Source organism: Hippocampus comes, unplaced genomic scaffold (assembly GCF_001891065.2).
Source record: "Hippocampus comes isolate QL1 unplaced genomic scaffold, H_comes_QL1_v1.1 scaffold147, whole genome shotgun sequence".
NCBI lineage: Eukaryota > Metazoa > Chordata > Actinopteri > Syngnathiformes > Syngnathidae > Hippocampus > Hippocampus comes.
Genome location: NW_017805009.1, coordinates 1,408,892 through 1,426,588, shown reverse-complemented (window position 1 = coordinate 1,426,588; position 17,697 = coordinate 1,408,892). Strand labels below are relative to the sequence as shown.

The 17,697-nt window shown below is 40.5% G+C and overlaps 2 protein-coding genes across 2 annotated transcripts in view; one reads left to right on the top strand and one right to left on the bottom strand.

The window, feature by feature from the left end:
* slc15a4 (solute carrier family 15 member 4) overlaps window positions 1–7,445 on the top strand; it is a 25,771-nt gene extending 18,326 nt beyond the window's left edge. The window contains exon 9 of the mRNA XM_019862823.1: window positions 5,677–7,445. Coding sequence (XP_019718382.1) covers window positions 5,677–5,828 — 152 coding nt within the window. The 3' untranslated portion in view covers window positions 5,829–7,445. The remainder of the gene's footprint in view (window positions 1–5,676) is intronic.
* A 7,502-nt stretch (window positions 7,446–14,947) lies between these two features.
* Window positions 14,948–17,697, bottom strand: part of LOC109511630 (transmembrane protein 132C) — a 112,382-nt gene continuing 109,632 nt past the window's right edge. Inside the window, exon 9 of the mRNA XM_019862856.1 lies at window positions 14,948–16,703. Within this exon, the coding sequence (XP_019718415.1) occupies window positions 15,543–16,703 (1,161 nt within the window). The 3' untranslated portion in view covers window positions 14,948–15,542. The remainder of the gene's footprint in view (window positions 16,704–17,697) is intronic.

Below are 17,697 nucleotides of genomic sequence, written 5' to 3'. Positions count from 1 at the left end.
GCGGACCGGTACCGGTCCGCGGACCGGCGGTTGGGGACTCCTGGTCTATATCACCAATTTTGTCCGTAGATATATTTACCTGGTACACAGTCATAGACCACCCGCACATTATGGCCACTCGCACAATATGATGATCAATCAAACAAAAGCTGGAAAAAAAAATCTTCCATTACAAATATAACACTGGTCAAGTTTTACTCTCTCTTTTTTTTTTTTAACCAGAGATTCAAGTAAAGTTTTCCTGATCTTTTTTTTTTTTACGCAGATTTAGAATTTTATAATAATAATAATAATTACAATAATCTTGAAATATATTCAGTAATATATACTAATTAAGCGGTTCAGCAACAGGTGGATTTTTTTCTGAAATAACACAACTTATCTAGTCCTACCCCTTGTTGTGTAATAATATAAATAGATCATTTTTCAATGCAAAAGAAAAGGAAGAGATCTACATCTCATCAAGTACTTATGTGTACTGTACTTATCTATTTATACACCTTTCTATATATATATATATATATATATATATATAATAACTTTCACAAGTAGTCCGTTCAGCTTCACTTTTAACTCTTCTCACAAGCATTTCCTTCACATACAAAACTTTTGTTTCTTGAAATACCCTTTTCCGCATTTAATTTCAAATCCTTTTTGTGGCTAAAATGTATTTCCGAATGAACTCTTTCTTGAGCTCTTCTAGTCCCATGATGGCAGATGGTCTTTTGTTTGACCAGTGTTCAAGCTGTCAATCTAATATCAGATTTCCAGGACTTTTTAGGACATCCAGAGCAAGATGACATTTGCCCATCCCACTGAAGCAGTTTTGGGGTCACATTGAGTGAAATGTCAGTGTTTTAATGGAGGCCATCTAACTTAACATGAGCTGTAATATAAATGTAACTCGCAGTTCAAATTGAAGACTTGTAAGGAAGGGCTAAGAAGGTGTTTTGCAGCGCAGGTCAGATGGCCAAACTGTAAACTGTCTGACTGCCGTGCAAAACTCATCATGTTTTATGAGCAAGTGAAGGATGACAGAAAATTAGTACTTTTATAGCTGAGAAAAAAAAAACATCAATTGATTTGCCCTCAAGTTTTATTCTGCAGCTCAAGCTGATGTTGAATGTGTTAGCCTGAAAAAAAAATAGTCATGCCATTTCTGGGTTTGGATCAATTGATCCATCTTCATATTTAAAATTGATATTGACCTATTTTGTCTGGTTTCCCATGGTTGGGTACATTGTCGCACACGATTCCTTGTGTGTTGTTTGCAGGCATGGCCAATAAATCGGATTCTGATTCTGATTCTGTTTCTCATAAATGCTCAATGTGTAATCACCCCTACTTTTACAAGGCCTGTCAAATATATCGTACGTCGGCATTGTAGTAGTTTTGCCATCTTGTCCTCGTGTAATGTTGGCCAAGTTTGTGAAATTGCCCAGCTGTGGGCCCTTGTGGGGCAGCGTCTCGAAATAGAACTTCTAATATACTTTACTTTTGAAGAAATTAGACTAAATTGGACATATAAAACCTCTCATGAAGAGATTAAAATATTCTCACATGGTGATTTTAATGGAGTTGTTAAATGCAACAGATTCTTACATTTCAACAATTTACACAACAAGACCCAATTTGGTTTTAGCATTTCATTACGTCAGTCTGTAAAACCTTTGAAGAATATATATGAGTTGGTCAATTAAGACTACATCAGTATGACTTGGATTATCATTTGAGAAAATAATTTAACAAGTTACTATGTTACGATGTCAAAGTGTCTTCACAGCAAATGCACCAATGCACCCCCCCCCCCCCCCATTTTCCTCCATCTCTCATCTGTCGACCAGATTGTTTTCGGCTTGATGAATTATTGACGCAGCTTTTTGGTATTTTGGTCCACCTGTCACAATCTAAACATTTGACCAGATTAAAATGATGACAGAATAAATATGGGCTGCGACAGATTTTTCTCTCTCCTTTTTGTCTTTTCTGAACACTGTGGCGTAACATCATTGTCATTCACCTGTGCTCTTTTATGATCAAATGGCTCACACGCTTTTGTGTTGAAGACATATCGACAGAAGCATCCGTTGTGCATGTTGCATCCTGTCATCTCAGTGTTTCTTTCTTCTACTGAATGTCTAATTATCAACAAGGGTGTGCACACAACAACGAGACTGGTAAAATAACCTAGTGCAAGCACATTGTGGAGTTGTGATGCTCCACTGAGATCAGCTGATCATGCAAAGCTTGAAGATCTCATGCGAGTTAATCCTGTACTTTGATCAGCAGGATAGAACGGGGCGTTAAATCATGTAAGAACATGAAGGGGTTTGTGTTAGGACAGAATATTTTAGGACATCATGCATCTGATGTGGGGAAGTGAATATTATGGCGGAATGTCTGCAGCATGAAAAACATGCGTGATACAAATGATGGAATGTTGGGCTTGTTAGCAAATAGCCAAATCGATTGGCTCGTCTTTGCCTAACACATTTCTATGCCTATGGTAGTCGTGACCTGAATATGATGCAAATAAACACATAATGTCAGGAGTCCTACCTCTAATCCGCAATCACTGTTGGTTAACCATTTAGAATCCTGAATCCATTTGAATGGATTACTAATTGTACTTTTGCCCAAAAACATATCATATATAGAACCAAAATAATGAGACTTCCAATTTTCTCATACTGGTAAATGAACTGCACCTTTATAGTGCTTTATCTACACCATTTATTGTCTGTCCCAAGCGCCAAGACTCAAATTCACTTTTTTTATAAAAGCTGATATGAAAACATATCAAATGTTCATAGATTAAGATACTTTAACTTCCAGAATCTCCTGTCGTACTCTGTCAAATATTAAAAACCACCGTGTTCTTCCTGCCATCCATGCATCCATTTTCTGAAGCGCTCATTGTTTTGGACCAAATTTAAATCCATCCGCTTGTCAAACAAGCTGCTAGCTAGCACTAAGGTTACGTGCTAAGCCAAGTGTGTCCTCTTCAGCATGCAAGTGGCCGCACTCCTTTTTTTCTGCTGCTGCGACGGTGTGAGGCCAGTAATGGATTAAGAAAGACAAAAGCATTGATAAAGTGTCTAGCTGGGTTTAACAGCTGAATTTAATGATCGATAGCGGCTAAATACTCCCATTCCCACGCATACGCTTGCATGTGTTCTTAATCTTTAATGCTCACTATGCTAACAGCAGCTACCACAAAACTGCATATTATCTGTTCAACTATTGAGTGCATGCCAGAAAGATCGAGACACAGCGATGGAGCCTTATTCCGCCCTAATGCATCAGAAGGTCTAATCTGTCCAAACTAGTTTCTACTCTTATACCATCTTGGCCGCCCACCCACATGGGGGTGGCTCCATCTAGACCATGTGACAATGTGTGACCTCACGGTTCAAACTGAAATCAATTACTATGCCTGTCAAGTGTTTCATAGAGAAGGGAAGCCAAGTGAAAGCAAGGGAAAAGTCACAGCTAGATAACGGCCTGGCTCAAGTCACCCATTTAATCACATACGCCCAATGGGGTTAATCTAACAAAAGCTCCTCCATACTGGTGTATAAACCATTCACTTATTTTTCCTACTTTCTGTGTGGCCCTATAGAAAATGAACACCACCTTGGTGGTTAGGAAAACCCTCGATGAAGGGAATTTCATATCATTCTGTTCATACATCATCTGTAAAAATTGGCGTCATTAACTACACTTGATTAGCCAAAACATGGCAAAGGCCCTGTCCATTACTGTATGACTCCCAGAAACTGTTATTAAAGGTAAACTATGAACTCCCAATTAAAACACATCAAAAGGCAAAAAAACATCCATCCAACTCCCTTGTAACAAACCTGTTCTAAAAAAGCACAAATGTTTTTTTTTCTCTTCAAAAAGTCAGTTTACCCAACCCTCAAGATTGCCTTCAAGGTCTGCCCTCCCGAGCTGGAGTTAAAATTTCTCAATCATCATTTGACAAGGCGTTGTGGAGACCTACATTATGAAATGGAGAAGTGGGTTTAGTGAAAGAGTCAGACGCAGTCATCGACTGAAAGGAAAATTCTAACGAGCTTCAAGAGTGCCATCTCTGCCGAGTCTCAGGGGAGTTACATATTTTGCTTCTGCTGTCAACAAGTCAGTCGATTCAACAGCACAAAGTTGGTCCCAGTAAATAGCCAATCATTAAATTGTCAAGAAGCTCAAAGTAAAAGTTTTTTTGTATCCTGATCCTAAAAATCAAAAACATTTTTTTCTAAGAAATATTTAAGGTGGTAACATCATGAGACGTGTTCTATTCCTGATAGTCATTTGGCATACAAATATCATTTTCCCCACGTGACAAATAACACGAGGCGTGCATGCTGCTCTTGACATCTGCTACTTATAAATAACTCTACCCCGGCTAGCAGTTGTTGGCAATCCTGAACCTTTTTATTTGAATAATATAGAAACTAAAAGGTCATTTTCAATTCCTCTTTCCACGCTTCAGCATTATGATGGCAAATAGGCAGAAGTTGCACCCAGATGCAACCACCATCAAGGTTTAGTCTCTGCCTCCAACTTTATTTGCAGTGACAGCTCCACTTGGAGAAGCTAATCGGAGCTTTCTGAGGCAGACAGAACATCGCCTCGGGGTCTTTTACATTTACATTGTCAGCAATATGCCATATGTACAGTATTCACCGGAGAAGCTGTGCCTTAAGCACAACCTGTTACACAAACTAAATATTTGTTCTTGAATATGCTCCAGTCAAGTAGTCTCTCGAAGCCACTTCCAATCTGGATGTATGCCTAAGACGTCAGTTGAGGACATTAAAATTGTTTTTTTGTTTTTCCCCTTTTTGGGAAAGCCCAGGGAGAAGGGTTACTCAAGATTTGTCTTGATTTTGATCTGTATTTAAAAAAAAAAAACAAAAAAACAGCTGACCCGCAGGGTAGCTTTAGTTGACAACCATCACATCCTGGAGCATTGTCAGGACAAACAGAACACCAGGGCTGGGGTTTGCCATGGTTTAGTTTTCAAAAACGTGTTCCTGGGCTGTATTTACTCTGCCGGTTGAGGTGCCCAAGTTCAATTTACTACCCGTCTCATTTTTTTTTTCAGACCCAATATTTACCAATATTCATCTCATGTATTATATTGAAACCATATTTATTTACCCTTTCACTGTAGTTTTGATGTAAGGTGGATGTTTTGAGCTTGGGAATTGCAATCTGTGTATTGTGTATGTATACTGTATTTCCCATTCTCAGGGGAAAACATGTATTTCCTTTAATAGGTATCAAATATGCCCACATTGATCTGTATATTCTGATTCTTCAGTTATCACTCGGTTGTTCCAAAGTGGGAGATCAACGGTATTTGTTTTTGAAAAGAATGGAGCCATCTTGCTGAATCGTACATCCTCTTTGCTGAGACTCTTGCTACAAAAGTAAATGTTCTGGTCTGTCAAAAAAAAACAAAAAAATTAAAAAACCGCCATCATTCAGCATGTCTGCAATATTCTTTTAGAACACGTAGCACAGGAACATGCCAAGACAGACTCTTTTGTTCGTCACAATTTACCCGTGTCATTTTGTCAGTTATCCACTCTGTGAAAAAAGCATCACCTCCCTGAACTTGCAGTAGGTGTGAAGAATAAAGACTGTCTTGTTTTCTCTCTCTAGGAAACATCAATGACTGCTCACTGCACTACTACTTTTTTCTCCTGGCTGGAATTCAGGGCGTCACTCTCCTCATCTTCCTGATCGTTACTTTTAAATATGACAAGCAAAGGGGCCGAGCAGGAAGCCAAAGGCAAAGATACATCTCGTCCTGACCCTGACACACTTGGCTTGTATCGCTCACATCCCACCTGCCTGTTTTTTTTTTACAAATGCTTTTGAAAGACTGCGTGGCTGGAAAGGCTCTGCTGCAAAATGTTGAGCCATTGCAGGAGTCGCGTTTCCTGCTCTCAGTTTACTCCGCTGCCTTCATTTGCACGAGACCCACCATGGTACCAGAAGATTACCGTGAGAAAAGTCTGCACACCTCTTTTCAAATGCAGTTTTTTTTTCCAATATTAAAAACAAGTGAAATCATTTCTAAATGTTATCAATGTGACCTATAACCTGTCAAGCTCAATTTGAAACAATATTTTCCAGAAGGTGAAGTAAATATTTCATATGATGTGCTTGCACACACACTCTCCTATAATTCGGCATGTGGTTGCTTACAGAATTAATCAATTACATATAATCTCATCTCAAAAACTCACACCTGCCATGATTGAAAGTGCCTTTATGAAACCCCCAAATGAACTTCAAATGTTCTAGTAGGCTATTCCTGGCATTTTTGTCATCACAGACTCTTGTTAAAAGCGTGACAAGAGGCTGACCGTGCATGTTCGTACATGTGACAACGGTCTCTCATCTTCAGATGTTTGGACTCGGGCTTCATCTTACAGTGAAGAAAAAGACACACTTGAACTCTCCCAAACACACACTCATGTGTTCGGCTCCGATGAAACCAAGGTTGAACTTTTTGGCTATAATTCTAAAAGGTATTTCTAAACATCTCTCATCGTCAGACACCATACATGCTTTGGGGTGATTTTTCTTGAAAAACCTGATGGAAGGAATGATAAACAGTCCAAATGTCAGTCAGTCTTCAGACTTCTGCTGAAAAGCAAAACAAACAACAACAACAACAAAATGTCCAGGTTGTAGATCACATTAATGGTGGAAGAAGTGTTGAAATGATTTATCTTGGTCTCGTTTCTTTATAGTATGTCACAAAACCTGGCTTTTTATATCCGCTGTATACTGTCAAAATATTTTTTATGGTAGTTGAGCAGTTCTTATTATTCAGTCAGCAGTGCACTATTTTTCTGACTAACCATTTTGACTCCTGACCTTGGTGTGAAGCATCAGTATTTTGTCAAATCGTTCAAATGATTTATAGATATAAATGATGTGTTTAAATGTAGAATTTCTTAAACACACACATGCGACTGTTGGAGAGTGGCGGTTACCGATACTATGCAGAAACAATCATTGATTAAAATGCAAATTCTGTATTGCAGTTTGTAATTAAAGTGGACATAAACGTTCACATTGTTAAGATTCGAGTTTGAGGAGACATTGACTGAACAAGTTGTGTTTATTTTATCATTTCATTTTTTATGTTTTCAGTCCACTGGATATACTCTGAGAGCAAAATATTGAAATGATTCCAATGAAGCCTGAATGATTATTATTTTATTTTGGTGGGCAAAGCTGCAATAGTCGCGGTCAGTTTGATAAAAAGTTGGAAATATATGAGGAAACTGGAACCATACTGGAACAATGGCTCGAAGATGCAGTTAATTTGTAATTTCCTTCACTGTTGGAAAGATGCATGGCAAATGTAGGTTCAACAAATTTAACAAAGCTTTTTTACTGTAAATATGTTTTTTTTTAAATATATATTGGACTGCTCGCTACCCTTGTAGTGTCGGATGGAGAGCTGCTGTGTTGTCATACTTCCATTTCAAGTTCTGTAAAACTGTCTCTAAAATGAGAAACCACTCAATGGCTTAAGGAAGAGTGTTTACCCCCTTCATGCATTTAAAACTGCCTTTAGAGAATTTATATCAGAGTTTACATCGTGGCATAAATGTGTTACATTTGTAAAATTGCATTGGCTTTTAGCATCATTTTTGTTTGTGTTTGATCAATTAAACAAATATAAATAATCCTTGTGGTATTGCATTACATTTTTGTGTCGGTTCTCCATTTTGGAACTTGAACAGTGTATTTGTCCTTAAAGATATTTCAAATTGAATCAGTTGCGCTTCATCATTTCAAAAGCTGAGCATTCATGCTAGTGACAAAACTGACAAATGAAGTAGTACACTTGTTACGGATTATACCGAAAAGTTGCTTTTGTCTAATATTGATGTAAACAAGGTTTTACAAGAAACAGTTTGAGGAGGTGTCATAATGTCATTGTAGGGATGAGGCTTTATCGGACTTCGAGTGAAGTCAAAGTGGAGTAACACTTTTTTTTTTTTTAATTAAATACCCTCTTGTGCTGGTTCTGGTTTGACTAAGGCTGCAACCACAGCTGTATCAAACCCTCACTTAATGCTTGACTTGGGAATGAAGCCCACTTCTTGTTTTCATCAGATACCAATTGAAATTTCAAGAGTCAGCACCAATCATTCTTCAATGCAAAGCACTCCAGTTATTGTTAGGGACAGTTAGGAGATTTGTCTTCAGATCAACCTGTGAACTCTCAATGACATTCCTGGGGTATGTGACACACTGACATAATGTACTACAATATATGCTTCCAAATGTAATACTGACTCTCACCTGTCTAATGAGCGAGCGCAAGATCCTGCTGACAACCTTCCTTCAGTAATTGGGGGATGAGTGGGTAACAGCACCACAATAATTAAGATAAACTACTGCAGACCCGCTGTTTAAGAATATAGCAGAGCAGACGTAACCATTATGGGTGCTAATCGCTTGCGTTTACAGAGGCGTAATTATCTTATCAGGGTTGTCTTTGTTCATCTGCATCCCGGCGGCTTTTCTGTGACTGGGAGAGGAGATATGCCCGAGAGTTATTCCACAGATTGAAAGAGTAGCTTTTGGAGACTCACTTTCATTGGTGAAGTGTGGTACTTTGGTTGGTTGAAAGCATTCAGATCAGGGACATGTACTTCGTACTTCATGTCAAAAGCCAATGTGATATGCCTCTTGATAGACTCCAATGATACGACACATTTAAGGTCCACATAAAGCAGCTCCCAGTGAAATATGACACGATTCACTCCGATTGTCATCATTGGAGTGAATTGTGTCATACAATTACAAGCCAATACAATGATGGAATTTGCAAAAACCACCAAGCCCCTTTGTTGCCACTGCCGCCATGGTCCATCAATGAAAAGCGTGTCCGTGTGTGTGACCATCGACCACAGGTGTTGTGTTCTGCCGGTGTGCCCTGCATACCGGCCAGGTGGTGGGCGTGACCAAACAGGGATAGGTTGCAGCAGAATTGATATTTTTTGACAGATTACATGCACAATAGGAAGAGATGTGATGCATTTTGAACGTCTGAAGACCACACGCGAACAATTTCGTCCAGTCTCGTCAACAAAAACTCACATCACGTCACGTCACATTTTAGTCATCAAAAGACACGTTTGGGTCGTCGTCGTCTCATCATCATGAAAAAAAGAGGCATTATTGAAATTATTTCGTCATCGTTGATGAAAACAACACTGCTTCGGTCCATCAGAATAAGTAAAAGTGAATAAGTCCATTGAGCCAATGCAATACAGGGTTGAAAAAAAAAACATTCCTTAAAAGTTCGGAACTGTCTGGACAACAACACGTCCGGTTCAAGTATTTTTAAATGTAAAGTGTATTTTATTATCTTCTTCATGGATTTAAATGACTCAGGGGGGGGGGGGGGGGTTTTCTTTTTTTATTTAAGCCAGCCTCAGCTGCCAGTGAATCACACTTCTTTGGTGTTTCATGTTCATTCGCAGCTTATGCTCTGTGCCTGCATCAGAAGTCTAGATGGGAGAATATGCGTAAATGAAGAGTTTGCCAAGACGCCTTAAAAAGGACTTACATGTTTATGTGAGAAAACTGTCCAATGTGCCCAGCAATTGCGAGTCTCAAGGTTCCCCACCTCTTGCCCGAGTCAGCTTGTATTGGCTCCAGCTCATCCACAATGCAACTGAGAACAAGCACTGCAGTAAGGCAATCATGGATGGAAGCATAGACGTGTCTCGCCCATTTTGGGGGTTGCTGAAGCACCCGAAAGTAAATCAAAGCACCCTCAAAATTTGACAGACCTTGAAATTTTATCGACTGTTTTTCCTTTTTTAACAGACTCAAGAAACCGAACAGTACTTGGTGGAAACGTAATATTTTAGCAACAAAAATACAGTCCCCACCATTCTGTGTCAAAAATGGTTCGAGCCACCCTATTCCTCCCACCTCTTGTGACTGAGCCCCACGTAAGTACGCAGTCCTCTAGTCATAGGGAGTACAAAAGCAAGCAAGGGAGTACACCCTATTCCTCCCACCTCTTGTGACTGAGCCCCATGTAAGTACGCAGTCCCCCAGTCATAGGGAGTACAGGGCACGCCTAAAAGCATTAAATTTTCTCAATAAAGCATTCAATTTTCTCGATAAGCCGATTCGCCTAATATAAAGAGAGTGCAAATTCCCCATTGAGGTGTTTCCCTGTTAGTGTTACTTTCTCGATAAGCCGATTCGCCTAATATAAAGAGAGTTTCTCTTTATAATCCCCATTGAGGTGTTTCCCTGGTAGTGTTACAATGGTGATTTTTAGCAGGAACCATTTGTAACCTAAAAGGGTTCTGCCCGACACTAATTGACATGTGCATTCGCCAACACAGACTCAGAGAACTACAGTACTTTGTGAGATCCGCGCAGCCATTATAAGATGAAGATAATGTGCATTTGCCAACACACACTCAAACAGAGAACTACAGTACTTTGTGAGATCCGCGAAGCCATTATAAAACGAAGATAACACCAAAAACATAGTTAGCTTCAGACGAAACGAAGGAAGGATCAGACAAGCAAGACTGCTAAAGATATTTAGCCCCTTGTGGATGTGAGCCCACGAGGTTTGTGCACCTTTTTGTTGAATTAATTGTCCTCATAACTTTTGTCCTTCATTTATGGTTTTGTAATGCCATTTGTAGTGGATGTGAGCCCACGAGGTTTGTGTGCCTTTTGTTGAATTAATTGTCCTCATAACTTTTGTCTTTCATTTATTGTTTTGTCATGCCATTTGTATGTTTCATTTTTGTGTTTGTGACCAGTTCTTATGGCCTTGTTACAGCTGCAGCGGTTGTGAGGGCTCTATCTAAATAAAGCTGTATTGTATTGTATTCTTTTTAGCGTAGCACCATCTAGTGGATGCATAGCACAATCGCAACTAATATTGTAGCTTCTATTGTATGCGCTTTATAATGAAGTGCACCCTATGTATGAAAACAGTTTTAAAATAGGCCATTCATTGAAGGTGCGTTTTATAATCCGAAGCGACTTATAATGCAGAAAATACGGTAGTTTGAGCGATTACGAGTTTCGCAATTAAGGTTGAGATTAGTCCAACCTTTCCTTAAAAAAAGGACATGTGGAAAACTGGACTTCGACCACTCAACGTCAACACATTGGGCCTGACTTTCATTCCTAGCTCAAGTCTAGTGCAAATCGCGGTCAATCTGCCCACGGGTGGATGAAGTGCACCCTATGTATGAAAACAGTTTTAAAATAGGCCATTCATTGAAGGTGCGTTTTATAATCCGAAGCGACTTATAATGCAGAAAATACGGTAGTTTGAGCGATTAGTCCAACCTTTCCTTAAAAAAGGACATCTGGAAAACTGGATTACTATCACTCAACGTCAACACATTGGGCCTGATTTTCATTCCCAACTGAAGTCTAGTCCAAAGTGCGGTCAAATTGCCCATGGGTGGCGTTTTCTTTCTTTTTGTAATTTGCTAGACTTTGTACTGGTAGACTTGGGGGGAATGGGGCATTTGCACTGTTGTGCTCCGTTGTGGAATGAAACGTAGCATTTCTCCGGCCAATTGTAGTGGCATCTCTCATTTCCATTAAAATCAGAGATATATATATATACACACACACATACATACACACACACACACACACACACACACACACACGGTATATATAACACACACACTTATACATACATTTCATAGTGTGGATGCATTAATTTGCAGGTATCAGAATAAATATATCTCACCCTCCTACCATACCGGTGCCAGGTGATTCTTGGTAGCCCTCTGACCTTTTGTTGTTTTCCAGCAGGCAGAAAACATCCCAATTTGTCTTGGTTGATATGTTGCTCCACGCATGGAGCCCTGCTGGTGCTCCAGGACTGATAGTGACATGCTGGATGGTGTTCCAGCCTCAGCTGCAAGAAGGATTTAGACAGCAAATGCAATTGTGTTTTTGCCTTTGGCTTTTAGAGTCAGGCATGATATATCTTGGTTGTGAGTACAGTTGTCTGCTCTCAAGCAGTCAGCAGGAAAAGTTTCATGGTCATTTGAAGTGTTTTCCTTGTCTGATGATACAACAGACTCTTTTTTGGATGTGACTGTCTTTCCACTGTTTTACTGAGCCATACAATTACGTGTGTCGCAGATGTTTGTTATGTTTAGTTAATCTGTATTTGAATCTGAACCACATAATTCCACTAAGTTCCATTTGGCTGCATTCCCTCGTTGTAGTGATCATTAGGTCGGAAATTGAAGGAATCTCTTTTTCCTTGGAGTAACAGCTCTCACTGAAGCTGTTGTCAAAGAATGCATTTTTAAATATCTTGGCCTTAAAAAAAGGCACTTCATCAATCTTTGAGAACCAAATTGAAAGTAATTGTTCAAAGTCGAATAAGTTGTATTTTAAAAAATAAAGTATCCTTTGATGTAGGCCTACACACAGTAAGAGAAACAAACTGCAGCAATCTAAAAATTACACAGAATACAGAAATCCAGTTCCTATACTTATAAATTTAATTTGCAGGCTCTCAAAACCAAAGAGCGTGCTGCAGATATCCTGGAGTTTTTTCAATGGATTCGGCAAGGTTAAATATAATATACAGGAATATATAATGGAGTGAAGACTATGTAATAGGTGGCATGGTCAGTAAGTGGTAGGGCATTTGTCTCACCGGTCTGCAGATGGGGGTTCAAATCAGGCCTGTGCCTTTCCTATATGAAGTTTAATTTGCGTCTACATTTCAAAAACATTCATATTAGGTATATGATATCAGTAAATTGTTCTTAAGTGTGAATGTGAGTGCGAATGGTTTTTCTACGAATAGCGATGGTTTCTTTATATGTGCCCTGTGATTTGCAGGCGACCAATTCAGGGTGTACCCTACCTTTTGCCAAAAGTCAGCTGCGATAGGCTTCAGCACGCCGACGATCCTGATGATAAGCGATATAGAAAATACAGTAAATGGATGGATATAATTAATCGGCCCTGTGATTGGCAGGCGACCAGTTCAGGGTGTACCCCACCTTTTGCCAAAAGTCAGCTGCGATAGGCTTCAGCATGCCGACGATCCTGATGATAAGCGATATAGAAAATACAGTAAATGGATGGATATAATTAATCGTGGAGTTGAGGGTCAGTCTCAAGAAAATGTGCCCTGAAGCTCTGTTTGATAAAATTGTGTTGTTGATTTCCAGTGACTCTGCCATCCTTCTGTGGAAATTGTAGTAAAGCTGCGGTGCACTTATTTTAAAAATGGCTTTGGAAAAAAAAAAAAAACAGCTAGTGAATCATTTGGAAATTGCAAACACAGACCACAGGGAGAACTTCCATGCATTAATGAGACCTTGTTGTACTCACATCATTAATTTCATTAAAAGCCAATTTAAGATGGGGGCCTCAGGGGAGATCCTGCTCACTTTTATTCCAGGGAAGCCTTGACTTAACTGAGCAAGTGTTCAGTTTCAATATTGCAAAATTGGAATCATTATTCTCCAGAGCTACATTTTAAAGCGGAACCCGAGGGCGTAAATACGTTGGATTGCTTTGTTCTTACCTGAAGATGTCAAAGCCACTGTTTCTGGTCACAGCAAGTCGCAGTGGTGCTTTAATTGCAGCGCCCCCCGCCCGTTCCGGCCGACATTTAAATCCTCCCAGACTTAACAGTGGCGCTCCTTGCCCTTCACAGTTTGGTGGCTGAGTATAGCAGCTGCTGTCCCAACACTGCACATTCCCCTCATGGCTGCTACTTTTGCGCTTGGAAGCCTCCAGTGAGCCACACAAAGCCAACACGTCACATCACTTACATACCAAGAGACACAATATGGGCGGCTGTTTAAATGGAGATAAAATAAAATAAAATAAAATAATTGTGCGAGTGAGTGTAACAAGAGCTAAAGTGCGGAGAATTGTTATGGTGTCATTTAACGTATTTTACTGAAATGTCGTTTTATCAAATTATGGCTAGTTTATCAATTAATTCACGTTTTCGGTTCATAATGCGCTTAATTTCAAGAACAACGAAGGAGATAAGCGAGAGCCAACAAGCTGCCTGAACTACTTAAACAAGTGCAAAAGAGGCCAAAGAACTTGGTTTCAAGTGTGTTTGTGTGAGCGTGTGTGTGTATCGCCAATTATACTCAAACTAAAGGCGGCTGAAGTATCTCAGGTCTCCCGTCATCCAAACTATAATATTGTGAGTATTGCTGATTAACGAATCTGAGCCACACCGCAGCCGCGGTTAACATAATGAGAACATTTCTCGGCTTGATGGAAAATAATAACCCACTCAGAAACAACAACAACAACAAAAAAAAAGGTGACACCACTGTGATGGGAAGAACGTTCACTGAGAAAAATTTCAGACGGCTGCGTTTGTTTGGGACATTTTGAAAGATGATTATTGTGTGCAATTATTAAAAAAAAACATGTCCACCCTTGCTCGTAATTATACCTCTTTTCTTTTTATGGAAAAGCTTGAGAACACACCCCAGTTTGTCCATCAGTATGCTCTCCTGGCAGCTATGGGCAGAGGTTAACAAGACCTTAATTGGTATTTTCTTCAAAGCTCACAAAACTCAGGGGCAGCATAAGAAATGTCACATTACCATGTTGTCCAGCCACTTAAAAGCCCTTCAATGCTCGCGCTGTCCTGTGAGAACTGATTTTTAAGGACAGGGGTGCTTTAATGGCCACTGTTTTCCTTCTATGGTCAGCAATAAAGGACTAAAGCTCTTGCCGTGTGGCTAAATTGCATCACATAAAATACGCTTAAGACAAGCATTAAAGTGTAATTTGGTCCCCGTTCTCAACCCCTCTGCTTACAAAACAGCAACAGTGATCCAGACAAATGAGATGTTTGACGACGCCGCACTCAATAAAAGCTGGTACACACTCTTGACATTGCTGTATATTCCTTAAATGTTATGAAAATACAATATACAGAGATACAATACAATGCCTCGTATGTGATTGTACACTTGACCTTGTTTGGGGGTTGATGAGGAGCAAAAATATTGTGCCGAGCTCTTCCCAACAACATGCACGCATTTGGTTTGGCCTTTTGATTTTCCTAAAACACGAACAACTTGATGGGAGAAATTCAGAGAAAATGTTACACAATGCTGCAAAATTGTTTAATGTGCATCAACACGGAACATCTATCGTTTCTTTTAAATTCTACGTGCCATCTGAATTTCACAGCTTTATCGGCAGCAGATCATGACTTGGGAAAGTTACTACTCCTGTCATGAGATAACAAAAAAACTGAGGAACCAAAGAAAAAAATATGTATACCACCGAGTCCTCATTCAATGACGTATTTGTCATGTGCCGCATTACATTTGTGGCAAAATGACAAGCTTTGATGTCGTTGAGCCTTTGGCAGGTTGGACATGATTATCAATCAAAATGTCTACGTTCACTTGAAATCCAGACCCACTTTCCCCTGAAAGGCAAAAGGGTGAGTTGTGATGAGTTGCATCTGTGTATTATGCCACCTCTTTTAAAGCACTGTCATTTAACTGCTCCATGTAATTGCGTAACTCCTTGGAGTCGGCGAGCGCAACGTCCTGACACACCCACTTAATGTCCTGGTTGTGGCATCGGGTCAGCGTGCTAACAGTCGGGTAGCTACTGTCTGAGGGCATGGTGGTGAATGTGGTGAACTGTACTCGCTTCCTCTTAGTTGTCGGGGATTCTCCCTTGCCTTCCCTGGCCAGGCAGCCTGTGTCGGCTGCCCGGTGCACTTGACTCTGAATGTTCTTCTGCGCCGAGCCCCCGTTCAACAAGTGGCTGCCTTCCTCCAGCCCGCTGCTCGAGTCTATCATGGAAGTCTGCTCCTCCTGCTGGGGCGACAAGCTGATTTCGCTCTCCAGCAGCTCCACCTCGTTTCCCAGCCACACCCAGTCGTGGGCGTGGTTCATGTTCTCTTGGCCCTCGATGGACAGCTCTTTGTGGCGGTATTTTAACGTGTAGGAGATGCAGTTTATAAGAAACACGAGGATAGCGAGGCAGAAGACTCCCAGGAGGGCATACATGCCAATTTCCAGATCTGTGAGACCACGAGCAGTCCGTATGAGCTCATCTTCCATGTTGCGCTCACGGGGCAGGTCCACTTGAGCAGGGAAGTCAGCAAAGTCTATCGGCATCCTTTCACTCCCATCACCTGGGAGTTTATCACCATCGGGTCTGCGCATGATTGCACTTCCAGTAGTGGTGGCCCTGCTTTGCTCCATGTCAGATATTGAGCTGCCGTAATAGTAGTGGGCGTCAAGCCCAATTCTGTCGGGTGAGGGCGGCCTTCCTCTGTTCTCCATCTCCTCGCCATCTGTGCCGTAATCATTGCTGCCTCCCCTGGAACTGTCACTATAACCAAACTTCACCTTCACGTGACAGTTGCCCGTCGCCAGGACACTACGCCGTTTGAATTTCTGGCAAATCTCGCAAACAGTCATTTCCACCTTGACCAGCAGCCCTTGGCCCTCGGCCTCTGTCACAATGACAGGCCACTTCCACGAGGGGTTCTGCTGCACCGTCACCACGTCCTCATCCAGGGATGTGGCTGTCAGGCTGAAAAAGTCTGAGTTGTACAGGTCTAGAGGAGCCACGGAACCGTCGCTGAACTGCAACCAGGCACTTATCAAGGCCTCCTGTGAAAACACCAACACACAACAGTAAAGAGAAAGCATTTAGCACTACATAATGCATGCGGTACCTAAATACAATTACCAGCTTCATTTCACAAACCTGGAACTTAATTCCTTCTCAATGTGTGAATAACTTGTTGAGTATTATTTTGCCCGTACACAAACATGAGATTCGGAGGTTTAGGCGAGGGCATTTATATACCAAGCGGCTTACAATGCCGACTGTCAACCTGTTTTTGATTGATTTTACACTCACCATGTTACTTACATTTACCCCCCATTGGGTGTGTTGACTTTGATTCACATTTCTTGCCATTTAGTTCTACCTAACTGCATTGTTTTTGCGATAATACTGCTGTGTGGAAACAATAGAAAAAAAACCCTCAATCTTAATTCATGTCGCACCTTCTCATTAGTTTCATTTAGACTTCAAACCGCAGGACTTGGTGATGAAGAAAATATATATGGTCTTTCAATATTCTCTGAAGTGGAAGTACAGAGTAGCGGAAAACGTGAAGAAGTAGTTCAGAGACGAGGTTTGATGGGGAGATCAAAGAGCCCACAATGACGGTAGCTTGGGGAAATGAGAAAGGGAAGCAAAATATGATTTGAGGGCCAAGTTGGGGATGTAAGTCATATTTGGGTACAGAGACTGTGCTGTTGCAATTGCATGCACTCAGATTAAGCTCCTACTTCTATCACCTGCCCAAGGATACGCATTTGGTCACACTGTCACTTTCTGGTCTTGACTCAAGCGGGTTTGTGATATCTGGAGCAAATAAATAGACAGTACATGCACATTTGCAATGGTCCTTGTTTGTTTGAAATGTAGACACATGAAATGTAATGGTCTACTTGCCCGATAAAGGGTTTGCATTTAAAGATATCCTAATGAGGATCTATGTCAAAAACAGCCTTTGAAAAGATAATGTTGCTTCGTTTTAAGGGAAACTTTACTTTTAACACACTTTGCACACACAGTATAGACATCATTCAT